General features: G+C 36.7%; 1 protein-coding gene across 4 annotated transcripts in view; it reads right to left on the bottom strand.

The window, feature by feature from the left end:
- The window catches only part of LOC146003071 (uncharacterized), a 300,614-nt gene that overhangs the window by 250,519 nt on the left and 22,593 nt on the right, over nucleotides 1-27,502 (bottom strand). For 3 of the 4 annotated variants that reach the window (XM_083141239.1, XM_083141238.1, XM_083141241.1), the window contains 2 exons: nucleotides 22,861-23,165; nucleotides 7,768-9,240 (listed from right to left, as the gene is read on the bottom strand). The exons of the other annotated variant lie outside the window; for it this stretch is intronic. In XM_083141239.1, the coding sequence (XP_082997365.1) occupies nucleotides 8,763-9,240; nucleotides 22,861-23,165 (783 nt within the window). In that variant the 3' untranslated portion in view covers nucleotides 7,768-8,762. Of the gene's footprint in view, nucleotides 1-7,767; nucleotides 9,241-22,860; nucleotides 23,166-27,502 lie in introns of those variants that run through there. 4 annotated transcript variants of the gene reach the window in all.

Raw genomic sequence — 27,502 nt, 5'->3', positions numbered from 1 at the left:
ATGGAGAAGGCGGTAATGTCCTTAGAACGCTCTGTTAATGGGACCTGAAAGAATGCCTTCGAAAAATCCAAGCTGAAGTAGAATTTCTAACCAGCCATTTCTGCCATAATAGTGGAGATATGGGTACTTGTAAAGAAATCGGAGGTATGATCGAATTTAGAGCGCGGAGGTCGGAAATAAAACGATATGTCCCGTTTCTTGATTAATAGGACTGGGTGTCGATAGGGACTCCCTTCAGAGCGTTCTATAACACCTTGGTCTAATAATTTCTGAACGTCGTGTTTCATGGGTTCTTGTAATGAAAGGGTATAGGGTAGGCCTGCGTGCTTTAGGATTTTTTATTTCTTCTGGGGAGAATTTCATAGTTAACTTTGAGCAGGGAGGGATCAATTTTCTGTTGGCTTTCACTGATATGTTATTTTACTGTGTTATTTTTATTACAAGCGAATGAAAATGTGACATCTTCGCTTTTATTTTCCCAATGGAAGTGAGTCATTTAGAATTTCACATGTCGATATTTCGCCTAATATCGTGCCTGTTTCCAAAGTGATTGTGATTTCAGTAGGGTTGTGTTTGTGAATGACAGGTGATTGAGGGTTTACTGTAACAGTGGGAACGACTACTGCATGCTGAGTCATAAGGGAAGCAGATGGGGTTAAAAGTACAGGCTTAGGAGTGTTAGGTGTCATAGTGGTAATTTTCAAATTTATATAAGTTTTGGATCGTGGATTTAACTGAATTGTGTTTGAAAGGGTAGCTTTCTCCGTATACACATTTGCCTTTTCAATTTGGTTGAATATGTCATGCCACACCTGGTGAGTTTTGTATTTTGACCTCAAAATACTGTAATTTAGAGTATGTCTTAAATGATGAAGAATTATTGTATTTTCTTTTAACGACATCTCACACCTCTGTGTTCGCAAAAAGTCATTTCCTAAAACTGGAAGGACAGTTGTAGAATCTATGATTCTGAAAGTTTGCGAATATTTGTATTTTCCAATTGTGATAGGAATTACTACAATTTCAGATACACTCAGTTTTGTTCCAGACACACCTTGGATTGTGGACTTTACATTGTAAGTTTTTCTTTCGGAAGGGAGGAGGTGAGAGGGGTAAATTGATATCTGGGAACCCACATAAATATGTAAATCTATTTCTTTCCCTTGTATACTGCTGTTGATGTAATACAAGCCATTTTTCTCAATGATGGGAACTTTGTCTATTCTACCAATATCTTCGATTTCGTTCCTGCAAGTCGAAGATGATTCTAGTTTAAACTATTATCTCTTTGTGGTTTGTAATAGCGATTTAAACTCAAGTGGTTATATCGACCACAGAAAGTACAGGCCGATGTATTTGTATCGTCGCGATTACCCATATTTCGATTATGATATCTACGTTGAAACCTATTACTTTCTCTAAATTAGCCTCGAGAGTTCGACCTATAGTTTCCTCTTTGATTAGCCTTATAATTACCTCTGTAGGAAGAGGCGTTACTATTCCCCTTGTTTTGAACTCTATTATCCCTATTATGTGAGTTTGAATTTGCATTTTTCGCAAATTCAAAGACATTAGAACAAAAGTTAAGTAATGAGGTTGGAGTCTATGCTTCTTCGCGAGAATGCAAAGACATGTTTGCAAGCTGCGTGGAAAGCTTATTTACATCGTAACACGAGGCGGTGTTGTTGTCAGTGGGTTGAGCTCTGGCCACAACTGGTGGCGCATCGAAGTGTGGAATTTGGGAACTTGGTTGGGAAGCCGAGGTTGGAATCTGATGGATAGCGGACTGTTGGTGATATATGATCAGAGGAGAATTTCCCATACCAACCATTGGCATAGCTGTCTGCGAGGGAAAGACAGGAGTTGACTGCAGACTTTGGACTTGATAAGCGGGGTGTGGGGGGGGGGAGTTGGATTCTGGTTGTACGCTACAAATTGCTGAGCCGGAGTTGGCGTATTACTTGGGAGGGGGAGCAAACCTGTGCACGAGAACAGCTGTGACGTGGCCCGGAGGTCAATGTCTGATGCAAGCTTGCTTGCGCTATCTCCATCATGCGGGAATTAATCAATAACTGTTGGGGTTCAAAATTTTGTATTTGGGCTATTAACTCCTCTGTTTTAGCAAAGTGCTTGTTAGTTAAGCAACCTATGTATTTATCTCGCAGTCCCCTGATTATATAGGATAAAGTCTGTTTTCAGTGGCGTTCGGGAAATACTGTTGGACCAATGCCTTCTTAGCAATGACATATGATTGAATGGGCTCTGTAATCAACTGTTTACGCGCTAAAACAATCAGCAGGGAGAAATGCGCCTTTGAACAGGGCACTTAGCTCATTTTTTATTTGGGTATATGTCAAGTCCGTGAAGTTAGGTACATCTCTTTTCGATTAGTTTCCGACCATCCAGCGGCGTGTGCGACATTCTGTATCGTCAGGAAGAAGGGTTCGACTTCTTTGGGGTCGTTTTCTCTGAAAGGCGTCGGATATAGCGCAGTTGGGATTGGAGTGGCCATGTTAGTGGTGGAAATTTCTGCAGTAACGTTATCAGAGCTATTAGTAGTGTTAGAGGTAGCAGGAATGTTAGTTGGGGTGCTTGCTATGGGTTGGTGTCGGGTTCTGCTGGGTGTTTCTAATCCTAGTAAGAATTTGGGGTAGTTTCTGTTAGCAGATCTTAACCGTGTTAGTGGAGGGGAGGGGCCGGTGATAAGGGTTGTGATCGTACTGGGCCCGCCACAATTGCAGTAGCTAACTCTATGATTTGGTCGAAGGAGGCATCTTGGTGTTCGTGCAATGCTATCTGTGACATATTCATAGACTAAAGTTCGTCGTTCTGACCAAAGAACAAATGAAAGTAGGGGTATGCAGTTAGCGAATTCATTAATATGTTGTTTTTCAAATAAATACAAGCAATTGTTCTCATTCCCGTGTGAATGATGCTTAAGCACGCACAGAATGAATATTATGCAAAAGAACTAGATTTTGTGGGAGGGGGAGACGGCATAAAAAGAGAAGAATGGTTGTAATCCATATGGTAATATACAAAATTGTCACTGGGTCTGTCGCATCTTAAGCGTATTGTGGGAGTATTAAATTGTGACTACTATTTTTTTTTTTTTTTTGAAATGCTCCCAAAGTGGGAGCGGGAGAGACTAATTCAAATTAAAGCAATTTGTACAGAAGGGTACTCAATTGCAAAAAGAGCCTGAAGCACCTCCACCATGTTGTAATCCCATCTTACCAGGGATCTGAGGTCACTGGGATGCTTCAATAACACATTTAGGTAGAGCTTAAGTATTCTTGTGAGTTGAACCTGCTCCGACTAAGAGAAAGGAGATATGAAAGATTGAATTTAAGGTTATTTACGCTTGTTCATACCTGGCAGGCGAATGATGTTCTTGTCCAGATGCTTCTAGCAGACCGAATCGTGACTGATGCCAAGGTTCGATACTGTGACACTTGACTCACTATTCCGAGCAATCCCGCACGAATGGCTGCATGCTTATGTAGCCGTAAACTTCGTACACCGTCGTCGTACTTTAGTTAGTTGTATTGTGTACTAGTGATATAAGAGTAATGCGAGCGAGCTCTAGGTTGAGCTTGCTTTTATAATCTTTTGCTTCGAAAGGTTATTACACCTTTCGAACACTCTGGATCATGTTAGAGCCACGTATTTGCCTCTCCATCATTGCTTCGAGGAAGTTACGAAGTTTGCGCATTCTTGAGATTGCTCGCTGGTCGGACAATTCCAGTGAATAAAAAAGCATAAAATAATCTCTTGACGAGGTTTTCTCGTATTTTTAATCACCATATCTGTACAATATAAATATATATACACACACACACACCCGGGTGGGACACCTAATAGCGAATAGTTCTGAAACGCAAAGGTGGTTGACCACGTAGTATGTTAGCAGGTTTGCTGTGGCAGCGAGCCCGCATTCGTCATAGCAGTACTGGCGGTCAATTGGGGCAGCCTGAACTTTGTTTTGTTCAACATTATTGCAATAGCAATTTCTATCTCCGTCCTTATTTGTACTTTCATCATGTAACACAGGCCCGTTCCATTTCAAAACATATCCCTGCGTTCGGGATATTTGACTTTCCGATAATTGTCGGAACCCCGAATACGTATGATACTTTTGTGACCCGCTTTCTGCTTGTCGTTTGTGCGAAATCCGCGTATCAATGGCACTTCTCGTTTCTTATTCGAGGTGGTCTCCCCGAATTTGGTCCACATCTTCTTGTGATGTCTGTGGCAAATCTGGATGCTGGACATTGCGGACGCCCACACTCACCCTGAGGCCACCACTCAGCAGCACCATTTCTATGCGATCTTGACAAGTTTCTGACATGCTGGTTCACATGGAACAAGGACAACACCCTGCCATTACATTGCTGACAATCCTACTTCGGTCAATACTAACTTTCTTCAGAGTAAAGGTATGTAGAAAACAACTTCTGTTTCGTGTTTCTGTGACAATTCTAGCCTGGAATCGTGTATCACATGACCCCCTTCCCATTTCAAGAACACAAGTTGAATACAAGATGGCGGACTTGAAGATGCGACTAGAGACTAGACATGCTCTGTCCACTGGGCCCCTTGACCACATTTACATCGGTGGTGTCAGAACTACCATAAACCTTCGCGTTTCAGAACTATTCTCTGTGGTACTTCAGGTGCCCCACTCGGTATATTGTTTGTGAAATTTTAACATGCAATTCAATTATCTAATCATACCGGTTGATAAAATTCAATATTCACTTTTCTTCCTTGCACTAATGTATTAGAGCTATAGTATTTCTATCGTCCTTCATAACATTTTATATCTTCCTGAAATTTTGATTCACTGTGAACCTTTAAAATGTGAGAGATTTTATTCGGTTTTTCAATAAAGAATTTTAAATGTAAGATAATTCCGGATGAGATGCACCACTAGGAGAGATGCTCCAGTTGCTATGGTTTCCACGGTAGCCACTAGAGCGTTCTATAATGAGGTGCAAGACGTCAGTCTGAGCCAAAATATTCTAAAATGGAAGTTATGTTCGGTTGCATTAATTTATATAGGTGTTATAGGTCAATTTAAGGGAATTATCTGTTTTTTTCTCATTTGTTATAATATATATAATTATACTCATGCACGGGATCTGTGTGTTTGAATCTATAATGTTTTCCCATCAAAAGGAACACATTAATGGGTGTTGCCTTTTCACTTGTTGTGCAATGACGGCCATCTTTCTTACCGATGGGTATGTAATCGCTACTGGAGGGAGCATCTCTCCCGTTCAAAAAGGATGGTTTTGGAATAGATCCCACGCCAAATTTGTCAAAGATTTTTGCAGTTTAGTGTTCATCTATTCTTAAAACATATGTAAAAAAGAATTTAGAGAAGTACTGATTCGGGATGATATTATTAACATAATTTTTAAACATAACAGCTGCCTCGGTTGCCTAGTGTTGAGTGCTCGACTCACGATTTCATTACCTAAGGTTCTGGTTTCGAGTCCCGGTCTGTTCGTAGTGTAAGGCTCCTTTCATAAATTTTTTATGATCCCCTTCTGGGCCGCGATTAAACAATAGTGGGAGGAAAGTGACGTAAAATAAGCGAAATATGAAAAATAACGTAAACTCTGAAGAAAAAATGGTTTTCCTTCACACTTCTGAAAAACCTCTTCAAAATTCAACTGATGATGCTAGCGACGAGATAAATTTCAATGAGGAAAACAATAACTGCATCAAAATCTGTAAGAATTACAACTGAACAAAATAAAAGTAAAGTATATAGGGTAGACCAGGGCATTACGGATCGATCTAAGATTATCGGGAGGTAACACGAAAACTGTTGCAGTTAAGAACATGAAAACTACAACAGATCACACTGTAGTCTTACCTGTGAACTGTTTGTGTTCGCTCTTGCAGTTGGCGAGCATCTGTGAGAAAAAGGATGAATTATAAGAGTTCCACGACTTTTGGTAACATTCCATTTTATAACGTAGTGCTGCAAATGTTACATTATTTCACATATCAAAAGTTAGAATGTGTAATTCTATTGTGTTAGTATTTGAATTGGCTAACTCAACTTGTTCCTACTTAATTTGACATATTTAAAAGCAAAGCAAATGAAGAAATTAAGGATCACCCAAAATGGGGTGAAGCGGATCTCTCGCTTTAGTGCGTTTAACGTAATGTTGCATAACAGTATCTCTTTTAACGCGACAATTTCAACATGCTAGTGATGACAATACAGATAGAACATTAGGTGTAGTAGCAACTCAGTATAGGTTGACATCTTAGCGAGAAACGCATCATCGAATCAACAGCCTACACCAAGTTGAAGTAGAGAAATCGGCGATCACATAGAAGAAAAAATTCGACAATGCTGCCATTACCACAGAAAGCGATGTCTACCAGAGTACAAAGACATCGCTCAACAACGCTTCGTCACAATACATTACAGCAATGACGGATATACAAAACACAATAATGATATCTGCTTCCAAAAGCAAAGAAGAAAGCAGAAAATTTCTAAAGGCAGGACATAAGAAGAAATCTGATATTTAGTGTAGACATGGTTGCTATCAATTCTTGCAGATTTTGAAGTGTGACATATGTCAGATTCCACCTCTGTAATGTAGCACTTGCTTTATTATCATATTTAATAGTCTTGTCATTGTATTATACCAATAATAACACAGATCCCTATTTCCCCGTTAGTGATGCGTTTTACCCATGTTTTTGGGACAAATGGATCAACTGTAATGCTAACAATTTATATATTGTATAATTAACTTATGGCTCATATAAAATTGTGAACATGTAGTAGAGACTACAGTTATTCTTTTTGGCATGGTTTTGTATCACTGATATTATTCGATAGGCCATAAAAACGGTTATAAACAAAAATTGATCCGTAATACCCTAGTCTACTATAGAATAAAATCTTTTATTTTGCACGAAATGTTTTCACGAATCCTGCAAAATATACGGAAATCTGTGAAAAAAAGTGTAGCAGGAAGAAAGAAGATCTTAGAATATGAAAAGACTCTTAAGTGAGTATTTTTGTCATTTATAATAAGTTTATTTTGTTATGAAATTCGTAGTTGAAGCATCTCTCCCGGAAAGTAGAGCATCTCACTCGGACTAAAAATGTTTATCAGAATTGTTTCTTTTGGGAGTACCTATAAGTTTTTATAGTAGAGGAGGGATGTGCATGTAAATTTTGCTCCGAGATAATAACAAATGTGATTTTGTGAAAACTTTAAGGTTTTTACTTCGTGAAGAATGAGAAATTGTTAAGACGGCGTTTCAGATGCGTGGATGAGTCAGTGGACTCAATCCTTTCTCAGCACTACTTCTTAGTTCTTCACCTTATTACCCCGGTCACCACACATTGGAAAGAGGCACGGCTGTAGCATTCTGTGTACCCAGAATGTCTCGGCCTCACCTGATTTGTTACGGTACCCGAGATCAGATTCCAGGAAAGAACAACGGCTTTATTTCTTTCAGAGAATACAAGAAACACTTGATATTTACAATATGTGTATGCTACATTTTCAAGATAACATAACTGCGTAGAATAACATTTTTTCTTTCAAAATACACCACATCATAAAAAAAATCGTGATCCGAAGGATAACAAAAAAAGACATGTTAATAGAATGCAGAAAAATGAGATAACATTTATCAATAAGAAAAAAAATATTATGCATTCATTTAATGCAGTGACATATTGTAACTACATATTTTTATGCAGAGAATTGCATAACGTTGGATATATTTTATTTACACATAATGTCAAATTCAATTTCAGCTTCAGATTTCTTTCTGACAATATATATATATACATAATTTATATCATGTGGCAGCACTTGTAGAAAGATGTTAATCCTTTATTGTGTATAAATGTACTTCTAGTTATTTACATCTCTAGGAATGTTATGTAGTTAATTTAATTTAATTCGTAACAGAATATCCTAACCTGGATGACACTCTCAAAAAATGTAAAGGTAGCCTTGCATGTTGCATTATGTCACGCAGGCAAATAGGAGGTTTGAAAATGTGGTCACCACCACGATCCATTTGTGTTGGTTGATGTGATCAGCATCACTCTCCGGCCCCTACCAGGGTTTCCCTTAGGTATGCATTTATTACAGACTGTGTGAACGGAAGAGTTGATTAATACAGGGACATTGCCTCTAAAATTCCCATCTGAAATCCTCCTCCACCAAGGGATCGAGCCTGTGTCCGACACCCTACTTACTGAATACCTTAATCACGATACTGCTGCTGTACAAGGACTCCCTCAGAGGGCGAATTTGCCCCTCAGAGATGTCAGGGAAATTTTATATAATTCCAATGGTGAAAGAGTAGCGTGAAAACATGGATGAGGGGTACCAGGAAAGGGAGCGGAGTGAGTGATCTCTGTGCATCGTGAAAAAGTTGAAAAAGGCAAAGAACTGTTCATCAACAAAATTATAGATGTTTTGGAAAGGAAGTAAATAGACTCAAGACTAAACTTGAGAACAATGTTAAGTATTTTAAATTCAATTTCAATTGTATGATTCAAAAGAAACACCGAAATATTTTTAATTTAGGACTGAAGGATAAAATGTGAAATTATAATCTGCTCCTCAGTGGGAAAGTAGTTTAAGTTTGTGAGTTGGAATATGGGAGGAGTGATTGCTTTGTCCTCTTTGGGAGAGGCTAGGAGTTGTTTGTGTTTAACAACATGGAGTGGATGCAGTGGGTGAGGGCGTCTGCGCAAATTATCCCAGTTTAGTTTTATGTTTAGTTAAAAGATGGCGCCTTAATTTATAGTGAAAACTAAAATGCTCTCCACACGTGAGGCATTTGAACTGCTTCTTGAGGTGGCTGTCTTTCACGTGTGACTTGAGAGCACTGGGACTTGTATAACATTGGTGACAAAATTCACACTCGTGGGCGGGATCCTTTCTCCTGCTATCGCACTTGTGCTTTGCCCAAGATTTTTTCGACCAAAATTTCTTCTTACATATTTCACAGAACAAACCCTTGATTCCATTGTGCAGCAGAAAGTGGTTTGACAGCGAAGGAGCTGTTCCAAAATTCTTGAAACAAAACGGACATACATAGGATCCTCTTATCTTCAAAACCTTAAGGTCCACTAAACCTCCATCTTGAATTACACGTCTTGTAGCTTCGAATAGCCGCCGTGCGCCAAGGTGTGGGATGTCATGGTCCTTAGAAGTTGATGGTCTTTCATTTCTGAAATGTAATTACTTGATATATTGTTGCTCTACAGCAGCATGCAAATTATCGATCAGAGACAGAACTTTAGGGTCAGAATAGAATACTAAAATGAGGAATTTGCAAATGTAATAAGAAAATATTGTTCTTCCTTTGTTTCTCTTTAAAAGAAATAAACAATTCTTTAAATCTACTGCCGTACTTTAAAGTATCAGAATTATAGAAAATACTTTCTGGACACATCGTTTGTTAAATTCCGGTAGTACTGGGTAAAACTGATGATCATGGAGGGGGAAATTTGAGTAAACTTTGTGTACAATCAAAGATTTGTGATTACAAAATGAAATAGAAAGTAAAATTCCTGTGGGTATTAATGTGTCTGACAAATTTACAATTCATGATGGGTTAAAACAAGGAGATGCATTATCTCCATTGCTCTTTAATTTTACCTTAGAATACGCTTTTAGGAAGGTAAAGGAAACTAACGAAGGACTAAAATTAAACGGTGTGACTCAGCTGTTTGCATATGCAAATGATGTAGACATACTGACAGATGATGTTAATACAATTAAAAGTAATGCTAAAATATTTTTCTAAGCAGCTGAAGAGGTAGGTTTTGAAGTTAGCAAAGAGGAAACTAAATATATGCTTACAGGCCGAAACCAATTGTTAGGCAATAATCAAAATGTAATAACTGATAACAATTAGTTTGAACCAGTTTCCAAATTCAAGTACTTACTAGAAGTAATACTAACAAATGAAAATTATATTAAAGAAGAAGTAAAGAGCAGACTTAATTCGGGAAACGCATTTCACTTTTCTTTTCTCGTTTAAGAAACTAGAAGTTAAAATATACAAAAGAGTAATTTTGTCTGTGATATTATGTGGATGCGAAACTTGGTCCCTTATACATTGAAAGAGGAACATAAGTTGAGAGTATTTGAAAATAAGATCCTTAGGAAAATATTTTGGCCTAAAAGGGATGAGGAGACAGGTGAGTGGAGAAGGTTACATAATTTAGAAGTACATAATTTGTATGCATGTCCAAATATTATTAGAATGATTAAATCACGAAGACTTAGGTGGGCAGTCCATGTGGCACGAATGGGAGAGGAAAGAAGAATTTACAGGATTCTTGTTGGGAAACCTGATGGTAAGAGACCAGTAGGGAGACCAACAAGAAGATGGAGGAATAATTTTGAGATGGAGCTAAAGGAAATCGGTAGGGATGGAAAAGAGTATATAGAGCTCAGGATAGGGACAGATGGAAGGCCTGTGTTGCTGCAGACATAAACTTTTGGGTTCGAAAAGGCTAGTGAGTTCGTTAGTTCGTACAATGAAAGCTATGTAAGTGGGGGTAATGGGAGCCAATGGGTAGCAAATATAAGGACGGAATTATACGAAGTAGGGCTGGGATGGGTTTGGGAAGAGGAAGTAAAGGATACAATTAATTTGCTTGGGGCCTTACGTGACAGATTGGAATACATTAACAAACAGAAAATTTGGCGGAATGCGGCACAGAAATTTTGTTAACATCAGCAAAATAGCGGATACGAATCGAGAATGGGGAAGGAGGAACTAAGTGGATCCTTGTGGGGCAATGGAAAGGACAATATCGGCCTGGTTCATACTGGTGGGATGGACACAAGCTGTATTCGGACAGGTGTACGAGAGCGTACATTGCCCGCTATGTGGTAAAGAGGAGACGAAATTTCACATTCTCCCCTAGTGCAAGGAAACAGGGAAGGCAACACAAAAATATATCAGAAAAATACATGAATCTAACATTGAGAAGATATTGACAACCGTTATTAGGATGGAGAGAACTAGAGGGGAGAGGTGCAGAAAAGGAATCTGGGAACTTTCCTACACTGTGTCTGGACAAAGATAGAAAAGAAGAGTAGTGGTGAGAGTGAAAATTAGTGATAGAGGGCTACTGAATAAATAAATAAATCGAAGGAAAATCAAGGAATCACTTAGCTAAGAGTTTAGTGAAATACTATAGGGACGATTTCATCTCAAATCATGCAGGTAAGTAATAAATATGTCACCTTCGAATTCAAAAATTAGCTGAAAAAAATACATGTACATAATTCAGAACTTCGAAAAGAAAATTAAATTTTTGTATTTTGATTTTTAATTTTAGAGGTTTTCATATATATGATCCTTAATAAGATTTTGGAAGTATTTTGAGCAAACGTTGTTTAATAAAGGAAACATTAAGTTGAAAACATATTTTGTTGTTGATTTATAGTGGCTTGAAAATTACATTATTTTCCTTGTATAAAATTCTTGACCAAAAAGAGTGTTTCTTTGTGAGCTTGTAACACTAACAAATTAACTGAAAAGGGAAAATTCTTGGTCATGTGTCATGTGGTTCTTAACTTATATACGGAGGGTCGCAAAACTCCTTCAACAACGCTTTTGTGCTGGTATATCATAAAAACAAATAACTTTTCCCTATAAAGTTTACCTCGAAAGCGCTTAGTTTCTACGCTATAAGCGATTAAAATCTATCCTGTACGTATGCAACCCAACACAGCAAACGCTTACTCTGACATAACTACCAGGGGCGCTTGGCACGGTTGCCACTAGCGTTCCTCGTTAAGAGAGACGGCTTGGAAATAACAACTTGGGAGTCTGGCCTGAGCAAAATCCAAAATATTAATGATACTTGCGATGTTGTAAGAAGCATTGACAGTATTTATAAACTGACCAAGACAAATAATGGCCAGACTGAAATTCAAGATTACTTATTCTAAAATATCACCATAATTGATTGATTGAGTGGGTTTATTTTAATTCGCTTTTCTGCCACCTTTGGCTAATCGCGAAGATGAGGATGATATGATGAAATAACAAATGACACCAATGTCTAGGCCAGGATTTAAACACGAGACACTTGGCGTCGTAGCGATCTGTGCTAACCACTTCAACACGGAATGTTTCGTGTATCATGCAGTATCAACATTTGCAAGGGACACGTGAGATAGGGGAAATCCACAAACGAACAAATGTAAACATGATGTGTTTGTTGCCTCGTTCGAACACGCAGATTGCAATGTTATTACAATTCATTTGAAAATTATTCTTGTGTGTGCTAGCGTTATTTTGCTAATCGTGTTCGTCTCATGAAGAAATAATTGCAAGGCACATTTAATTTAATGATTGATTGATTTGCTTTTTTTACTTCGCTTTTTGTGCCACTTTTGTCTAATTTGCGAAGATGGGGATGAGTGATCAATCCCTAAGATTATATGTTTATTTTGTAAAGTCTCTCTGAATGCTTCACGTTGACCAGGGCATTCACTTGTTTTTCTCAGTTGTCTCAGCCTCTGAGGCATGTAAACAATGCACAGTGTTGTGCTATGCAAACCTCCTGAGCATTCAGGAAAACAGGTAGTTCCTTCTGTTTATAGAGTCAGCGGTTTGCATAGTGGCAATTAAAGACACGATTCGGCATGGAGGAAGAGCTCCATGGCCTAGGATAGAGGTGAGACAAGCTGAGAGGGGACTGACTTTGGATTGGAGTTGAGAAGGGAGAAGAGGTTAGGAGAGCAGTAGGGCAGAAGTGAGACGACGCTCTAGTCAACAAACTGAGAAGACAACAGAGGACTTCGTATATTCTATTCATCCTAATTCATCAGATAGACAGGTAATTATCCTACACCCAGCCATGATTCAGGTTCAAAGGTTCACAAAACCCAACGAGTGACCATTGTCTTTTCTGGAGTTTAGTTCCTTAATGTATTTGTACCTTTCGCATTGCCAAGCGTTAACTCGTCATGCCAATGACGAGTGCTTTCATCAGAGGATGAATGATGAGTAACTTACATCACCCATTGATTAATTGGTTAACCTCTTGGTAAGATCCCACGAACTTTACGGTTCGTTACGTGGTGGATTTGCTGGGGCTTCTCATGCATTTTTTCGGAAATGCGATGAGAAAATAGCTCTTTACGTGGTGGAGATTAGCGGGCCTTTTCATTTTTTCAGAAATGAAAAGAGTTTGTCAACCAGTTTAAAATTCAACCCCACCCCAAAAATTGATACGTGGTCGAGGTGCTGGGATTTTCATTTATTTCACCATGAACTAAATGAAAATTGAAAGATTAAATTTTATAACCAGTTTTTAATTAATCCCACCCCAGAATTTTGCTCATTTTTTAAGTTTTTTTAGTATGTCCTTGCCATATTTCATGTTAAAAGTACATAGGGCTTAAAGGTTTGTTTTTTTTAACATTAATGGGGAAGAATTTATATGCCATGATAGATGTTTAGTCTAACATGAGGATGAATGCGATGAAATTTATCGACCTCGAGTCGGGGTCGGTAATCAGCGAAATATAAAATGCGGAGGAACCTGCGCCCTAGCTCCGTCGCAGTTACCCGCGTCGGCTGGCGCTTTGGTATCAGGAACGTCCGGCATTCCGCGTGGAGGAAGGTTCGATGTCGGGTTTTGGGCAGCCACATTTTGCCAAAAATGTGGCCGGCCCAGGGACGTCCGCGGACGATTCCCTATCAATCCGCTCCTGGTATCGCTGTGGTTTGCTCACGAACCCGGTACCATGGCAACGACAGAATTCCCACCTGGGAAATTTTTACCATTCCCAGAATTTTAAATCAGGTAGGAGAATAAGGCATTTAGATTTGATGGTTTCTTACGTTGACAGTGATTTTAGAACATAAGAAGTAGTAAATTTTTTTACATGATCTTGGATACGAAAATTATCACAACGTTGGTTATGAGGATTAAAATAATACAGTAAGCTACAGTAAACAGTAAACGATTTTTACACTTAATATTTTAATTAATTAAAAATGTGGATTAAAAGTGGATTTTAAAGTTATTTATGAACGAGGAAAATAAATTAGAGTTTGTTGAGTCTGACTCGGTGGCACTATGTGCATTTTAACGAGTCATAGCATAGAGTATGCTTTTCTGAGTCAATATTTTGTTTTTGTTATTATTATTAATTGAAATTCCTTAAAAGTTTAATTTAAATTTGGTTTAAAACTGACCGTAACTTGTAAATGATTTAGAATGCTTGAACTATAACTGCTAAGATTATTGCAAAGAGGACATTACATTTTTATACATATATAGTTTTGGGAACGAATAAGGCCCCGAGGACCACTCATTTATATTCTTAATGACTGAAGTCTCCTAGCACCTCATGAAGGGAGCTTAGATTAAGGAGATAGTCAAGTTTATACGAGATATTCACTTGCCTTATGTTACCTTAACTTACGAATACATTGCCTCAATTTTAAATTCATGTTAATATTTAAAGAAACGAAACGCTAATTATATTCCTTGGCACGCTGTACATTTAATGTCCGCTATTAGTATATAGTTTGAGTGGCGTACCGTGATTTAGGGTATAAACCGCCCGAATAATTAAAAGTTCTAGTTGAGAAGTAATAGATGTATAAATAGGCTGCAGTGACGAGAGATGTCCGTACACAGGTAAGCAGTAGTGACGTGAATGAGTCCGTATATTTAAGCACAGTTAGGCACAGCCAACTTAATTTGAATATCTAGAAGATAATTATAAGAGCATTACACGGCGTGGACGTTTCTCACATATTAATGAGATTTTTTGTTAGTATATATTTATTTTTTTCCTGTCCGAAACAATGTTTTGTTTGACAGTTGAATATGTATCCTTAGCACGTTGTAGCTTCGAATGTTAAAAACTTTGAAATGTAGATTGTGTAAAATTTTAAAATATAAATATTGCAAATTTTTCTCCAAGTTACGGCATTTATTAAAGTGAAACAGGTCTAATATTTTAAATCCACTCACGTGACATAATAATAATTTATAATAAAAATGGCACTAATAATATTAAAGGTTAAAAGCAGACTTATTACTCAATAATGTGCATTTGGCACAAAAAAGTTTTTGCAGTATTTAAAAATACTAGCTCAGCAAGTACATCACTAGAATTTTATAGTTACACTTCAGAAGAAGGTATATAATTATATTAGCAAAGTTTATTTTAAGCGCCAGTTATGAGAATATTTATTTTATATGAATATGTAGACGTCGACGTCAAGTTTTTGCGCCCCAATAACAAGTATTTTCCTTCGTATATTGGATCTAGACCAAAATCCTGGAAATCCATTCTGCCATCGCAGAATGATTATGGTTAAACCACAACGGTTTTAGTTTCAAGCTTTGCCACAATAATATGCTAAGCATATTTTAGAATGAGTTGAGAGAATTAAAGATTCTTCAAGTTTTAGTGATGTTTTGTATTTTAATGCATTTAAAGATCGCATAAATAATAATTATTATTTTATTTCAGGTAGTCAGGAGTAAATCAGTCTCAATTTTTCCATTAGCTTGTACCTCAGTACGGTTCGATTGATTTTAAGTATTTAAAAATAAAGATAACACCTGAAATTAAATAAGATAAGTTTGCAGTAAAATTTAAAATTAGATAAGTTAAACAGTGCTAAAAATTTAGAGAATAAATAAATTATATCAAATAAATAAATTAAGCAGATAAATTGAGCCTAGATTCAGAAATAATTAAGTTGAGTTAAAATACCTACTAATTTAAACTAGGCAGGCTTAAAGTACGTGTTAGTTTTGAAGAACTGTTTGTTTTGTTGCGAAAGCAGCATGAAAATCATTGCGATTTTAGATATTTTAAACGGATTTCTTCCATACGTAAAAGCTTCTAATTTTATCTGTTGAACAAGTCCTTTGACTATCGTTATAATATTATTATAAGTTTATTATTAACAATATTTATTATTAGTATTTTTATAATTTTTATAATTTGTTACTGTCAATGTCAACGCAAGAAATCTATTACTTATGACCATGAGTGTACCAACGAATTAGCGTTAAGTTAACTTAATAATGATTCCCCATCCATGGACCAGCTTTACGATGACGTTGCATCAATGGTTGAAGTGGTACGATTGAAAACAATTCACCCGCCAATGCCGCCTCCCCTCCCCCAATCCGTTATTATTCAGCATAGGATACAAGAAGACGTTCAAGATTCATCCCGAAATATATTAGTCACCAAAGACGACGTTTTAGATTTGCCGAAGAATGTTGTATCTGTTAAAGATAGAGTTCAGAAGTTTGCCGTAAGCAAGGGCCCAAGTTTTGTTCAAAACAGCCGCAAAATTGAGAGTGAATTGATTAGTTCACCCTGTGTCCAGCCAATTGTAAAAGTTAAAGATTTATTTGTAAATGAGTCAACAGCAAAAGTCGAGAAAGTTCCAAGTTTCACTCTAAAAGCAGAAAGTAAGCCAAATTCTCAGGTTTCCGAACCTGTTGTATCTTTTACCGATCATATTTTTTTACGATTATACGTTTGCCTAGAATTTTTATTATATTCATTACGTTTTAAATTTTAAGTTATAATCCATTTTTGAGGTCTGATTGTATTTTATGTTAGGTTTATTAGTCTTTTATTTTGCTAGCACCTTCCCAAGTTTTGTTATTGTGCGATCACGAAAGTGTTCGAGTTTTGTAGCCATGCTGACACGCTCTCTCTCCCTTCCGCCTACGACGTCATTTAAAAGTCCTTGACTTCGTTTAGATTCTCGCAGCTCTTACTAAACCTTGTTCGTAATAATTTAAAGTTTTGTCAACATTAACGAGTCACCCAGCGAGTCAGCGAATCATAGCGCTGCCTTTTCTTTCTCCGTCCGTTGTAAGGTTAACGTCCAAACATCATGGCTCGATGAGATTCTTTCGTCCGCTATTCCGACGGAACCCGAACTGTACCCGAAGATGTCGCCCGAACACGACAACGAGCCAGCCAGCTTTGTTTCTTGCATTGAAGTTCCAGCGACCACAAAATGCAACTTTGCAAAAACTTTGAATATCTGATGTCAGCAAATGCCTTCTTCCGCGCTGAAGCTCTCTCGAGTACTTTCAGAGCACGCTAGAAGCTCAGAAAGAATTAGCATGGAAACTACAACGAAAACTTTAGACTGTGCATATTTTTTCGAACCAGTGGCGTTCGCTCATTAAATTTTCATGGGACCAGTTTAGTTAAGGATATAGCCATCAGAATTTGATTTTCACGATAGAATTTCATATCAACAATGTTAGGGATATTTTGTTCTACATAGATAAATTTTGCCATAAAACGTCGCATTTATGCACTTCAGATTAATCACGACCAATAATTTTAACAAAGGAACAACAAGACGAGATTCTTTTTGAGTTGCTCTCGAAAATTTTCCCGTTTACCATAAATATATTTATTTTAAGTAAATTTTTTGGGAAATCGACTTGCATTTGATTAGAATCAGGATAAAGTCAAACGAAATTTCGATAGAAATCAGAGAATTTTTTACAAAAGGGCAATTTTAGCATTTTATGCACATAGATTAATCAAAATTTTTCAGCAACATGCCCGGGCTAAGCCTCGGTGATTAGCACAGGCATGAGCAGCAAAAGTCGCCAAGGCACCGTTAGCCTTTCCAAATTTAACAGTGTGGTTTACCACAAATGTTATAATTTGAGAATTTATTATTATTATTAATATTTATTATTAGGAAATTTAGCTCACTTACCCAATTTGCAACTTATTCGACGATGCAGCAATAAATTCATTACTTCTTACTGATTAACTTCGTGTTAATTTTAGTACAGTAGGTAATAACTAGTAATTTGTGTTTATATTTAAATATATTGCATAACTATTCTGGATCTATTTTGTTTGGACAAACCTAAGGGATTGACACACCATTCTTACATGAGTCAAGTATATCTTTTCCGCGGTGGGTCTGTCTATAAGACCAAGTGATTTGAAGTATACGGCGGACTCGAGAAGTTTTGAGTGGTTAAATTTCTTTTGTTTAAAGAAAATTTGGAATTGAGAAAGTTTTTTATTATCCTTATTGTGTTTAAAATTTGAATTTCACTCTTTTGATTCCCTGATGCTATATTTGTTACCGCCTGGAGTTTCAACGAAAGTCAGAAGTAGCATTCACTGATTTTTTGTATCACATTGCATAGTTATGAACCACGGCAAATTGCATCGGCCTATCATTTGTTAAAAGGCCATTAGAGGCTTGCCAAAGCAACCTTTTAGGACACTAATAGCTTGCTTTGCGCAACTCGAATTTTATATATTTTTTAAGGGTTCACAACATAATATTTTTTTTTAAAATTTAAACAGAATTCAGAACATGCTTGCAAGACTTATTTTTGTTTAATAATTTTAAATTTTGTAATTTTGAAGTGAAATCTATTTCTGACAATAAATTATTTCAGTTTATCAGAACACAGGCTCAGGTCAATTTATTGTCATTCATGATTTGAATTATAATTTGAACACCCACAGATCAATTCAGATTAACGATGGGCAATCTATATTTTTTTAATTATCAGGATTTTTCTCAAATTATTGTGGATCAACAAATTTTTGCATACCAGAATTTTAGCTTTTGAACAGGTAAAAATGAAGGAAATTGAATTACCACTTAATATTCCCAAGAATTTATCTGATTTCACTATTCCCCAATGGACTCCGTTTGAACTTGCCTTAAAGCAACTTAATCAATCTATTAGTAAGGGCATTTCATTTCAGGAATTAGTTTTTAAACCCTTTGGCCTTGTCTATATTAGTTTTTATTATTTGGAATTTATTGCTAATCGCAACACTTGGGTATTATTTTTATAAGCACCGTCAACTTGCAAGACAGGTACATTCAGAGCAGCACAGTAATAATTTATAATTTAAGGCAACACATTAATCATGGACATTAATATTTTAATTATGGTTGTATATTTTATTTCAATTTTCCTTATTTATTTTCAAAGAGTTATGGCAGATATTTAATCAATTTATTTTAATCTTATTTTATCTTGATGAGGCAATTTAATTGAATTTAAGTTTAAGAAAAGGCAATGGAATGAGTTTGGTCTTGTGTGCATACCGGAATTAAATACACCTATCCTAAGCAGTTTCCTTTCATTATTATAATTTTCCTCTTATTTACCTAACCTGTCTATACGGAACGACGTGGACGAGCAATGCCTACACCAATCATGGACATTTTTTATGAAAGACCTCCGCAGAAGCAGTCAACTACCATGCGGAGAGACTCGTCACCAACAACTTGAGGGAGGCATGCAGACATTTTAAGTCATACTACAAGAGGACTACATTTTTACCGGGAAGACTGTAGTCAACCATTAATTTCCCAGTTCAGTGGATTACAGACTATCAACGACACCTAGTGAAGGAACCAGATAACATTTTCCTCCACACTATTTGCAGTTGGGGCAACATTTTTCCCCATCTCCCAAGTTCTACGGGTAATTTATTACACCTTTTACATTGCCCCAAACTAAGTGAAGAAGACAAGCAATACAAAGAAGAAAAGAAGCAGAGAAAACATATATCCCACAAGCAGCAGTTTTTTTGGTTACAACAATAATTACGGAGTTGTTGTTCAAATTGTGCTACAGTGGTTCCCCACACATACACATGCAAGCTCATACCATGTGTATTTATGTGGATATTTACCATGCATTATGGGAAAGGATACTTTTCCATAGCCCTTCTTCACATGTTCAGTTCCGTACCATGTATGCTAGCCAGTTTTAACATGCATTATAGTTCACATCATACTACAAGAAGGCGACAAGCGCCAGTTGTGCCAATTAACCAGCGCTAGCAACAACTAGTGTAGTTTTTTTAAGAAGAAATTTTCACAATGGATAACCAAACGAACATGCAAGCAATAGCAAAGCATAACTACAGCACTTTCGAACATTTCAGGAAGTATATGTTTACAATCAGAGCAGACAGTTGATGGACACTTGCAAGATTTTTTTTTCTTTTTGTGCATTTATACATCAGTATTTACAAGGCTATATAAATACAAAGGTATATATATATACACAGTGTACATAATAACACAGTCTAGGAAATCTAACGTTATATCTAGTTTTTTTGCCTGCAACAGTTTTATTATTCAGTGTAAATAATTATGTGCATCGAATATTTTATAATCATACATAGGAATAAGCAAGATAGCCATTGACAGTTCATATATTTGAAGAAACTTATTTGGCTTGCAGAGAAGAGAAGATTTGATAAAAACAGTGCATACCAATATTTTCCTTTCCTTTTGTCATAAGTGAAGTGGCTATAAATTAAGTAATACGTATTACATTTCGGTGTACCCAGACATTTCTACATACAGAAACAATAAGATGTGTATATTGTGATAATTTTACAGCGAACACTTGTCTACCCTTAGATTTCAATGTTACGTACTACGGCTATTCTTCATATATGTTTTACATGCTTATTTACGATTTTGCTTACATATGTGACTATCCACGCTTTCGTGTACTTACTTATAAACTTTGTTTCATTTTTAAAAAGTACTTGAAGGGTCCACATCGGGCTCAATTCCACAGAAACATTTTGACTTTGGTTTTCCTTGCGAAAACACATCGGCCATTTGCCTGGCGATGGACAATAGACTAACGACCAAGCGCTCGCGACACGTAGGAATAAACAATTCTACATAAAAAAACTTACGTACGTACACTTGTGTTACATCGCAAGATATATCATTTACTGACATGAACTTTTGTAACTACTAGTCATATAATCATACATAATATTGTTTTTATATCATATCGACGTGTGTTCTTGTTATTATCGATTGTAATGTTTTAGGGAATGGAATTTTTTTTGGGTTAGGAAATCAAAAGAAAGCTATGTTTTGTTGGTTTTATATTTTGTATGTTTGTTTTTCTAAGAAAATATATGGAATTGGCGAACCTGGGTCATGTCAAGCTTTGCGATTTGACTTTTAAATTTTCAACATGGAAAATTTTCTCCACGGCGGTAGAACGTATCAATCCCTAAGATTATATGTTTATTTTATAAAGTCTCTCTGAATGCTTCACGTTGACCAGGGCATTCACTTGTTTTTCTCAGTTTTCTCAGCCTCTGAGGCATGTAAACAATGCACAGTGTTGTGCTATGCAAACCTCCTGAGCATTCAGGAAAATAGGTAGTTCCTTCTGTTTATAGAGTCAGCGGTTTGCATAGTGGCAATTAAAGACACGATTCGGCATGGAGGAAGAGCTCCATGGCCTAGGATAGAGGTGAGACAAGCTGAGAGGGGACTGACTTTGGATTGGAGTTGAGAAGGGAGAAGAGGTTAGGAGAGCAGTAGGGCAGAAGTGAGACGACGCTCTAGTCAACAAACTGAGAAGACAACAGAGGACTTCGTATATTCTATTCATCCTAATTCATCAGATAGACAGGTAATTATCCTACACCCAGCCATGATTCAGGTTCAAAGGTTCACAAAACCCAACGAGTGACCATTGTCTTTTCTGGAGTTTAGTTCCTTAATGTATTTGTACCTTTCGCATTGCCAAGCGTTAACTCGTCATGCCAATGACGAGTGCTTTCATCAGAGGATGAATGATGAGTAACTTACATCACCCATTGATTAATTGGTTAACCTCTTGGTAAGATCCCACGAACTTTACGGTTCGTTACGATATGATGAAATTGATGAATGGACACTCACAAACATCCATGCCCAAGCTTGGATTCGTACCCAAGACCCCTGGCTTATTTTAGAAAGCAGTGGCAACATATACATTTTAGCGTCAACTGATATGCATGTAAGAAAAATTATGTGTTTTAAAAGTGGGTTTCAAGAAAATTTCAACTATTATTTGCAATAATAGGAATATGCGAATTAAAAACACTCTCTCTCCCCCCCCTCTCTCTCTCTCTCTCTCTCTCTCTCTCTTTCTCTCTTTCTCTCTACTCAACCTGGTTCATCTTGAATGCTCTATTAAAGAATTTGTAGGAAGAAATTAATATTTTATTGAAAGGAATTACTGTGAGTTCGGTGCCTACTGCCTGTACTGTTTGTTACGCACTTCACAATATCGTTTGATATTGGTACATCAAGAGAAAGCCTCGTAATTGACACACTTTTCATGTGTGGGAATTAGTTTTCTCATTTTGTGTCTTTGCTTTGCATTCTGATCATCGAACGTGAAAAAAATAATCCAAAGATAATAATCATTCAGTACACGTCATAAATTTTACATTCATTGTAGCAACTTGATATCAACATTTTTGGAAGGCACCAAAATGTCAACTTTAATTCACCCTAGAAACAATGTATATCTGCGATAAGTTAATGTTGAAATGCCAAAGAAGAATCGTGACTTCATTAATTAGAAATTCATTTAAACTAAATGTTGTCAGCAAAATAGCTAACCTGGATAAATAGTGACCCCCTCATATGCCAATACAAATGTCTTTGGATTAAGTGTGAAGACTAGCACGCCGTTATATATTATAACATTCCTTCAGCTGTAGCACTTGCCTAGTCTTACGGTGGGCCACCATCATGCTAGCAAGGGAAGAGCGGGCACAGAGAATACGCCGCAGACCAACCAGATAACAGCAGTGACTCCGAGAGTTACGACGTCACGGGAGGAGGTGCTGCGCGCACCTCGTTCAAGTAGCATATTATTAGCCAATTTGAAATGCCAATAAAACTCTTCCTGTAAATCAAGAAAGTAATGTTGTCTAAATGACTACGCCTTAGCTTTAGAGTTAGCACTCTAGGGTTAAAAAGATGCCATTTACGTACGTTTCGAGTGTAGTTTCTTGTAGACCTGGAACTGATGAGCGAAATATATTAGGATCAATATCGTCGAAGCCCACTGTGTCATTATCTTCAAACTCGATACTAGCTCCGGTATTTTGGCTGCACGATTGGTCAAGGGCGTCTCCTGTATCCTCCTGCATTGAAACACCTCTCTCGGAAGAAAATTCCAGCTGGCGACATCGTGTTGTATCATTCCGTGGAGGTTCTCTCTTTTCATTTCTCTTTTTGAATTCCGTTGCTTGTTGCCTGGTATAACGGCGACCTGCCTTTTCTGGTTGTTTATTTTGCTGGAAACAGTAATTTTGATAATATATTTTATGGTGGTTTAATGGGAACATTACGCCTATGAGAGATATAACTCATTAACAGGGGCCTCTCCGATGGTGCAGTTGTAGTGTCGACCCCATCTAATCAAGGTGTCCCGGGTTCTATACTCGATGGAGGCACATAGTGGTTCGGATCCCACTTTAAACTATGGGCTCAGTCTCGATTAGCCTTACGGTGCTTAAAGTGGACTTAAAATACCAACTGAGTCAATCAATCAATCATTACCAGGGAACGGATTATTATGTAAATATATATCTTAATATAATACGAAAATCATTATTATTGTGTATTATCTTTGTGAATGGCAGTATGTAAGTTCCAATTTGATTTGATTGATTTGATGTTTTTTAAATCTACTTGATACTCCGGTGGTGGCCAATATGCAAAGATAACATTGTGGAATTAACTCCGGGAACTGTTTCACTGTGCTTGCTTGCTTGATTCATTTGTTGTTTTAAGTCCACTTTATTCACAGTATGGCTAATGGGGACTGAACCTACAGTTTAAGGTGGGATCCGAACCATTATATGCCTCCATCGGGTATCGAACCCGGGACCATTGATTATAAGGCAATGACGCTACCACTGTACCATCGGGGAATCCCTATATGTAAGATCAAAAAATGCTATTTTTATTATCCATCTATTTTTACATGTATTAGCTTTAGCACATATTTTGAAAACCTCAGTTATTCTTTTTTCATATAATGTCCATATTTTCAAACATTTTCTTGCATATATTCTATATTCATGCTAATACTACTATTTATTTCCTTGTGTTAAGTACAAAAGGTTTACAGTTCATCTGTATTTTGTTCGTTTTGAACTCCGTTTATTTTAAATTTTCAAAACATATAATACATCTGCCATGGTAACATTATTGACAACAACAGAGAATGCAAGTTCAAGCTTTTACGTTAACAATCCATTGCATATACTCCAATTGCTTCATGTCAATATAAATATGGCTTAAGGACAATAGGAGATTCACGATTCAGCACTCAAAATAAATTTAGCAATCCATTTTTGTGTTTGTATTTTACATTACAGTTCATGTCATGCAAGCGTAATAAATTTTATTAAGCTAGGAAAGCAACTTGCTTAAGGAAAATTGCCATTTTTGACAATTGTAATCCTATGTTTATTTCCCTATTTTCATTAAAATAACTAAATATATATTTGCATATCTTACACTTTTTAGTACATATAAATCGTCGGGATGTGCCGAAGCCGATTACAGATGTATGAAAATCGGCCGAAATCGATACATCGGCATCGGTATCGGAATCGGCAAAAATCCGATATTTAAACCGGTAGAGATTATACTAGAGTTTTTACCTTCTAATAAGTTTTATATTCTAGTTTTATAAGATTTGTTGAAAATTTGGTTATAATTCGTCATTATTGTAGAGTTTTTGTAATAAAATTATTGCAAACTCATTCAGAGGATCAACCTAACTATAAATCGGAAATAAAACAGTATATTGCTGAACCAGGATCTGCTGTTGTATTGGAAATTCAAAAATGAATATTCATACCTGAAGCAAGTCCTGAGAAAATACTTGGGCTTACCTGCTGCATCAGTATTCAGTGATTGAGTGTTCAGTGTTGCTGAACAGATTTGAGATAAGAGAAGAAGTAGGTTACTTCCTGAAGTGCTTCCAAATCTCGTTTTCTGAAGTTGAATCTGGCAGAACAGGAATTCATTTTGCATTTCAAAGAACTGCTTGTGTACTAATGTTTAATCTCTTGAGAATCCATGTTCTTCTTAAAGGTTCACGTAACATTTTGTAGATGCAAATGCACATTCGCATGGCCTCCCCCTAGGCGCAGTGGTAACGTCACTGCCTTGTAATCAAGCGGTCCTGTTTTCGATATCCGGTGGAGGCACAAGTGGTTCGGATCCAACTTTAAACTGTAGGTCCAGTCCCGATTAGCCTTACTGCGCATAAAGTGGACTTAAAACACCAAATCAAACAAACAAATGCACATTCACATCTCTTGAGAATATATAGGCTATGTATAAACATATGATATGCAATAGAAATGTACATAGCAAATTTATTTTTGTTATGCTGAAAATAACATCCCATTTCTGTTTAATAATCTTATGTATAGGAATCGGTTAAATATCGGCATCGGTATCGGTTCCAAAAATTATCGGTGAGTACATCGGCATCGGTAAATTTTCAGCTTCGCCACATCCCTAATAAATACGTTCCCTGCTCATTACCATACGGACATATTTTTTTCGTTCCAGGCTTTCGAAAACACCACGGAGATTACAGTGGAGTTTTACACGAATTGTGAACTTCCTCTAAATCACAATTCATAAATGTTTTCACCTATTTTTAGAAATATTTCTTGAATAACTGGATACTGAATATTAATTTATACTACAATCTCACATACGATACACATTAAGCAGGCCATAGTCTATTTGATAATAATATAATAATAATATTAATAATAGTATGAGATGTAATGTTTTCTTAAAAATATTCCACAGATGTACAGCGACAGCAATAAAGTTTGGCATGACAATATTTTAAAAAGAAGCGAGTGAGCATAATTAACTAACAAGGTTTGAAGTACCATATACTGTATTATATTCAAATAGATAAGGACTATTTATAGATTGTCAAAAGATGTATGCTATGCTTTGTATAGATGCTGTGGTAAATGCGTTGTGTCAGTCTTGCCTTCATGAGAGACGAGGACATTTTCAACATGAAATGTAAATGCTATTAAACTTCCATATCCATGATACGTTTCATACATAATAATTTGTTCTTCACATACATTGATAATGAAATATCTCAGTTTTATATGAATCACCCTGTACAATAAATTGTTAGTACTAACGATCCTAATACAATTAAATTTACTCTTAACGTTGAAAATGCTAAAGTTGATTATTGTATTATGACACTGAAAATGAAATAGATTCTGTGTAAAGTACAGAGGTTGATTCGCTTCCATCTGGACAAGTTTGAAACGTAAAGTGCACTCCAGGCGCAACAGTTGTGAAACTTGTGCCACGCATGGATCAGTGCTTGTTGCATCTGCTAGCAGAGTGGTTGTGTTGTGCAAATTATAATGCCACCGATATTTAATCGTTCTGGAAATGCTACATTGTAACACTTTCCGATGCAAACTTTTTGTTCTTCCAGCATAGTCAAAGCAGGACCTCCCCAATGGCGCGGTGATGGCGTCGTCGCCTTGAAATCAAAGGGTCTCGGGCTCGATTCCAGGCGGATATACGTATTGGTTCGGATCCCACTTTAAACTGTAGGTCCAGTCCCCATTAGGCTTACTGTACATAAAGTGGACTTATAACAAGAAATCAATCAATCTAGCAAGCAATCTAAGATCCACCCACTTCCTAGCGGTTAACAATCTTGTGTGCACGCAAAAAATGTATTGTGTCGCAATGGCTAGTAAGAAAGTTTCAAAGTGCGGAAACGTTGTTGATAACAGGAATGTTGCTTCATCGAATTCTGAGTGTAGTGCTTGTTCCCCAACACATGTAGAAAAAAATGTGTTGCTGCGAGTGTCAAATCCTACACACCAGAACATACAATTTTCTGCAGTGGATGTTATGAAGACCAGCCCAATCAACTGGCCCATGCATGTTCGATGCAATATGAATGGTACTGTGGTTCTCAAGAATGTTGCGAAGGCTGCGAACGTTGCCAGCAGAGAAACATTAGCAGTTTGTTGAATTATCTTCTGCAACCCGAAAATACACATAGCATCTTCAATACTTTTTTGAAGAGTCATCCAGAAATTCCTAGGTATGACCAGGCTGCTGCATGTAAATTTTACTCAACGCTTAAAACTTTAACTGAAGATAAAAACTTGTGTTTGGAGTTAGTGTCCTGCATTCACATAAACGAAATTCTTCACATGTAGACAATTTTCAGGAGAGTCGTTTTTCATGCTAGTTTGTGAAATGCTTTTATTGAAAATCGTTGCCTAGACAATAAACTAAGATACACATTTGTGAGAAACAGTGTTAGTGCAATGATATGATACAATGGAATGTGTAACATACAAGGTTTGAAGACTGAGAACAATGATTTCGTTTTACGTGAAATCTGTGTATGTTCTTTAGATTTGACAGTTGTGTACCACGCTATTGTCAAGAATCCGTGTTCCTTTAAAGAAAACAAACAAAGCGAATGGCGGATAATAAATAATCATGCACTTTCACTTACTTCTCCATTTGGGACTAGTTTTCATCAGATGTACAGCTTTATTAGAAATTTAAACTGTAGTGACACAAAGTTTATTGC

This window comes from Lepisma saccharinum, chromosome 19 (assembly GCF_977018435.1).
Source record: "Lepisma saccharinum chromosome 19, izLepSacc3.1, whole genome shotgun sequence".
NCBI lineage: Eukaryota > Metazoa > Arthropoda > Insecta > Zygentoma > Lepismatidae > Lepisma > Lepisma saccharinum.
This window is presented reverse-complemented; position numbering and strand designations above follow the sequence as displayed.